This window comes from Erinaceus europaeus, chromosome 2 (genome assembly GCF_950295315.1).
Source record: "Erinaceus europaeus chromosome 2, mEriEur2.1, whole genome shotgun sequence".
NCBI classification, from domain to species: domain Eukaryota; kingdom Metazoa; phylum Chordata; class Mammalia; order Eulipotyphla; family Erinaceidae; genus Erinaceus; species Erinaceus europaeus.
In genome coordinates this window covers 13,041,306-13,046,845 of record NC_080163.1, presented here as the reverse complement: position 1 = coordinate 13,046,845, position 5,540 = coordinate 13,041,306, and the positions used below count along the sequence as shown (strand labels likewise).

At 47.1% G+C, this 5,540-nt stretch overlaps 1 protein-coding gene across 1 annotated transcript; it reads right to left on the bottom strand.

Annotated features, from left to right (window-relative positions):
* Window positions 1-541: 541 nt before the first annotated feature.
* On the bottom strand, window positions 542-4,909 carry LOC132536906 (uncharacterized). The gene is made up of 3 exons (XM_060186383.1): window positions 4,526-4,909; window positions 2,777-2,852; window positions 542-1,487 (listed from the first exon to the last, which is right to left on the bottom strand). The coding sequence occupies exons 1-3, from the start codon at window positions 4,810-4,812 to the stop codon at window positions 735-737; spliced, it is 1,116 nt and encodes a 371-aa protein (XP_060042366.1). The 5' UTR covers window positions 4,813-4,909; the 3' UTR covers window positions 542-734.
* Window positions 4,910-5,540: the final 631 nt, after the last annotated feature.

Sequence of the window (5,540 nt, the reverse complement as noted above, 5' to 3'; positions counted from 1 at the left end):
AGGCAGAAATGTCAGATTGGAAGAGGAAATATGTAGGATAGGGGGTGGGGAGAAGGAAAAAGCCTGTGTATCAAGCTAGCATCTAACCAGTGGGGATTAAACCAATGCCCTTTAGGCAGGGCGGGTCTCAGGTAAAGCAGTGATTATGTAAATAGACCACAGCATTAAGAAATACAACAGAAGGGGTCTTAGAAGCAGAATTAGAAGCAGACCAATACCCACCTGCAGGAGGTTGCTTCACAAATGGTGAAGCAGGTCATCAAGTGCCTATCTTTCTCTCCCCCTCTTTACCTTCCCCTCCTTTCTCAATTTCTGTTTGATCCAATAAAATGAAATAAAAATATATATACAGCAGCAGGGAGCAGTGGATTTATAGTGCAGGCACTGAGCCCCAGTGATAACTCTGGAGGCAAACAAAAAAAAAAGAGGGGGCAGGAGGAAGGAAAAAAAGGACAGAAAGAAAGAATGAATGAAACCAGATCAGTGTACAGATGATTTAACTCTACTAGGACCTATGAAAGAAGCACAATCATCTGGAATCTGCAGGAACTTAAACTTTATTTGAAAAACTTAACAATTGTCCAACTACAGCCAGAAATCCACAGTCTAGCTCTCTCTTGAGTTACGGGCAGGGGCCATGCTCAGGTACACCATCCCTGGGTGCAAGGAGGTGGACTCCTCCGCCTTGGACTTCTCTTTCCCTCTCTCAGGACTCTCACCCCGATGCCAGGGGACTAGGGAGGCTGGATGAAGGGAAAGGTGGTGACCCACTTGGACTCTTTGGCCCCCACCTCCACGACAGTCCTCTTCCTCCTCCTCCTCCTCATGAGTGAGCAGAGAGGAAGGACCTGACTGGGGACCTTGCGTGCCTCCTCCTCTGCTCTGCTCTGCCCACTGAGCCTGCGGCCTCTCAGCATCCTGTCCTGGTGCCCTTTGATCTGCTGGGACACCCAGGCCTCCTGCTGTTTGCAGCTTCTCTCTCTGGATGTTACTCTTTCACAAGTGCTTGTGTCCTTCTTTTCCCTCACAGCTGTCTTTCTGGGGCCCCCCACCTCTCTAGGAATATCCTGTGTCACCCTTCGGTACTTGTCATCTCGGAGGCCTCGGGCCCTCTCCACTCGGTGGATGTGTTTCTGGATCTGGCCCAGCTCTCTGTCGGGGATCCGGCACTCCCAGCGCTCAGCTTCCTCTCTCCTGGGCCTCCTTGGGGGAGGTGGTGATCTCCGCCTCAGTTCCTCCTCCTCTTTGGGGGTCATATAGGTGGGGACCATGTTGTAGCACCTCAAGGTGTCTTCCAGCTCCAACTGTTTCTGATAGTAAGCATCCAACCGCTGCTGCCTTAGCTGCTTCTGGTGGTTGAAGGTGTCTGTCTTGCCAGACTGGAGACTGGAGGATTTGGCATTGGGCCTTTGCAAAGATTTGCTCTCCTGCTGCAACTCTCTGACTGGCAGTCTCTTCATCGGCACACAGTGGACGCCACCTAAAGGCTTGTCAGAGGGAAAGAAACATTTAAAAAAAAAAAAAAAACACCACCAAAGGTCTGTGACCCTACTCCTAACCCCCTATAGTGCAGCTGAAAATCTAGCCTCACTCTCCACCCAGAGTTTTTTGTTTGTTTTGTTTTTTACTTTGGTGCAATACTCCAAACTCAGTCAAATTCTACTTTGCATAGATTTTTTTTAAAGCCTTTATTTATTTATAGGCTAGAGACAGAGAGAAATTGAGAGGGGACAGGAGATTGGGAAAGAGACAGACACTTGGCAAACTTGCTTCACCACTCATGATGCTTTATCCCTGCGGGTGAGGAGCAGGGCCTTGATCCTGTAATGTGTGTGCTCAGCCAGGTGGGCCACCACCAGGTCTGGGTGAGAATGTTTCCAGTGGGGAACCCACAGATCCCAAGAGATGTCTGGCTCCGCCTGCCACCCTGTGCCCCGTATGGACTTGAAAACCACTTTTCTGGTCTTCTCCCAATCTCTTCTACTCCATCCAAGTCAGAATCCTTGCCTTCAGCCTCTCTGGGTTGACAGACTTATCTACGTGGGCACAGACCCTGCAACTCAGGCCTTCTTGCCTTTCCAGCTCACTGTCTCCCACCTCTGAATAACCAATGCTATTTTTTTTTTTTTTTTTTGCTATTTAGTCTTTGAGACACCTGTGGTTTTCAAGATGAGATACAGTTTGTTGCCTCTTCCATAGTGTGTTTTCCCATCTCACCCTCTCACCAAAGTCCACCAGGCCCTCTCCACCCTTGCCACCCTTTCCTCTACTGCCAACTCAACCATAATTTCAGTTCTGCAGTCAGAAATTAAAGCCTGATAGTTTAAAACCAATTCTTCCCTATGTGTTTATAGAGATTCCAGAACTTATCTGTGTGCAATAGCACCTGCCACCCCCCCCCCCAAAAAAAGAGCTTTAGATTGTCCTCTGTGTTTAATCACTTACTTTTCTCCATCATGTGGTCTCAGGGACATAGTTCTATTGTGTTATTTCTTCAGAGGTTTAGGCATCACCTTCAATACTACCTTCCCAGAAGTTCCTTATCTGGGAGATCAAAGACCCTTCCTTCTGTGACACAGCAGTTTCCCATGACCACTGGCTTAATATAGGGAGGGGCTGTGAGGGATAGGTGGTACTAACTCTAACCAATCCTCCAACTTCATCCTCAGGGGTAAACTAGACTCTCTCCCTTTCCACATTCAGGTCCATCTGGTATAAACATGGCAGGGTCCCCTTATGGGCTCTCTCCAAGTTCACGGTGAGCTCATATCCTTACCTCTATCTTCTTTGCTAGTGAGGACTGGAAACCTGGTGTGATCCGAGGGTCTTGAGTGTGTCTGACCCAAGCCAACCTGGAAAAGCAAATAGAAGGGGCTGGTGATGGTGTGCCCAGTTAAGTGTACATAGTACCAAGCACAAGGGCCCACACAGGATCCAAGTTCAAGATCCCACTCCTGACCTGCAGAGGGCACACTTCATGACAGGGTGAGGCAGGTCTGCCTGTATCTATCTTTTTCTCTCCCTTCTTATTTTCTTCTCCTCTCTCAATTTCTTTCTGTCCTAATACAAACATGAAAGAAAAAAAAATGCCACCAGGAACAGTGGATTTGTAGTGATGGCACAAAGCCCCAGTGATAACCCTGGAGGAAAAAGGGGGGGGGGCGACAGAGAGAGAGAGAGAGAGAGAGAGAGAGAGAGTTAGAGGTGGTGGTGGGATTGGGAAAAGGCTTCAAGCCATGTGCTCTGACAGATACCAGATCAGAGAGTTGAGTATGGACTCACTGCTCATATACAGCCAAAAGGAGATTCCTGAAGTGCAAATGTGAGGTGTTAGGCAGGAGTCTGTGTATTAGTTCTTTCTTTTCTGGAAGTGAGTCAGGAATGATTTCTGAGAAAAGCCTAAGTAGGACTAGAGAGAGAGCACAGCAAGCAGGGTGGTTGCATTGCTATGCACAGGACCCAGGTTCTACTCCTGGCATTGCATGGGAGGTGTTGGACAACAGAGAAAGTTCCAGTGCTGAGAGGTCTCTCTGTCTGTCTCTTTGATGTCTGTCTCTTTGGAATGAGACCCCCCCCAGACTAAAAAAAAATGGAAAAAATAAGTAAAGCTATGGTGAGTCTGAGACTGGGGTTGTCAGAAGCCCCTGTTCTTGATGTTGTCATTGTTGGAGCAACATCATTTTAAAGCCTTCTGCTCCTCTGACTTAACAGCAAGAGGAAATGATTGTACAGGAGGCCAGGCAGTGGCACACCTGGTTACATGCACACATTATAGTACACAAGGATGCAGGTTCAACTGCAGGGGGAAAGCTTCATGAATGGTGAAGCAGGGCTGCAGGTGTCTCTCTATCACTCCTCCCCCTCTCAATTGCTACCTCTATCTAATAATAAATATTGAAAACTAAAAGAGAACCATTTTATATAGGGCTGGGCAAGAGCAAAACTATTTTCTTACCTAAAGCTAATTAGTTAATAGACTCATATTTTTGCATTCTTGTTTTTCCTTTGTTAAACATTTTATTATATTTATTTATTTATCTATTTATTTATTGGATAGAGACATCCAGCAATTTAATAGGAAGGGGGAGAGAGAGAGAGAGAGAAAGAGAGGGAGATCTGCAGCTGTAAACTACAGCTTGTGAAGCTTCCCCCTTGTAGGTGGGGACTGGGGACTCAAACCTGGGTCTATGAACACTGTGGTATGTGCACTTAGCCAGGTGCACCACCACCCAGGCCGGGCTCTTATTTTTGTTGCTTGAAAGTTTCTTAATATCCTTCCCATAGCAGCATTTCTTAAGATTTGCTTATACCAGACCTTGTGCTGAAACTGAAATGAATCCTTATGCTTAATCTCTCAAATGCCCAAGAGCACTGAGGCAAGGAGAGGCACAAAGGTGTCCCAGTGTTCAGAGGCCTGTGGGGGACTCCAGAGCCCATCACTCTAATTCCTGTGGCCCACTGAATCCCAGAGAAATGAACATTCCCCTGACTTTGACTCACAGAGGAAGGGAAAAAAGGAACCTACATATCAGATGCATTGAAAGTCTGCCATTCTGAGTCCATCAATGAAGGAAGGCTGGTCACCGAAGGGACTTGTGAGTGGGAGATGGAGGGTGTGCAGGAGGGTGGACCCCCACCACCCAGGCCCTGTGCTGAGCCTCTTCTCTCCTCTGTCCTCCTCATGGACTCCAGCACTCTCTCTCTCCTTTCTTTGGCTTCAGCTACTGCTCTATCCATCAGATTGATTAGGTGACTTATATGATCTCCCCCTCCTCCTCCGGCCATGTCTGTTCCCAACTGTTCTCCTTTCATCTCCTCTGATTCTAGCTTCTATCTACAATATTGTCTCCCAGCCACACAAGTTTCTGCTCTCCTGTGGGACTGTCAGCCATCAACTACTCATCTGCTATGATGTTGTGGCTTGGAGACTTAGGCAACCAGAAGCGGTTGCCAGCTCCATTGTGAGTCCTCACTGTTCTAGGCCTAGGCTATTGTGAGGTGGCACCTGGAGCTGTCGTCTGATTGGCAGAAGATGAATGGCCTAGCAGACCCTGGAGTGGGGCTGTGTATATAGACAGAGGTGTCCCATTTAAGCATCTAGGCCAGTTTGGGGTAGGGATGGGGGTGGAGGGGTGGCCCAGTGAATACAGTAGGGGACTCTCAAGCTTGAGGTTGCTCTCAGTTTAATCCTTGGTCTTTTCTCCTCTCTCATCTTAAAATAAATCTTTGAGGGGCTGTGTGTTGGCACACCTGGCTAAAGGTACACATTGCAGTACACAGGTTCCTGGGTTTGAGTCTCCAGTCACCACCTGCAGGGCAGGAAAGCTTTATGAGTGAGGCAGTGTTGCAGGTTTCTAACACCCCCTTCCCTCTTGAATTCTATCTTTATCTGATAAATTAATAATAATAATAATAATAATAATAATAAATATTTGAAGACAACAAGGGAGAAAGAAAGGAAACAGGTCTGTCAAGATATGCAAAAGGAACCACAATTTGAAAACATATTCTTAATTTCAGTTCAAAACCATGATTTTTTT

Bases quoted from the DNA above. Each gene is read 5' to 3' on its own strand.
- LOC132536906 (XM_060186383.1), bottom strand. From the start codon at position 4,812: ATGAAAGGAGAACAGTTGGGAACAGACATGGCCGGAGGAGGAGGGGGA. The intron at 2,853-4,525 runs GTAGGTTCCTTT...TTGCTTTTCCAG, and splicing joins ACTTTCAATGCATCTGATAT to GTTGGCTTGGGTCAGACACA. The intron at 1,488-2,776 runs GTAAGGATATGA...CCCTCTGACAAG, and splicing joins CACTAGCAAAGAAGATAGAG to CCTTTAGGTGGCGTCCACTG.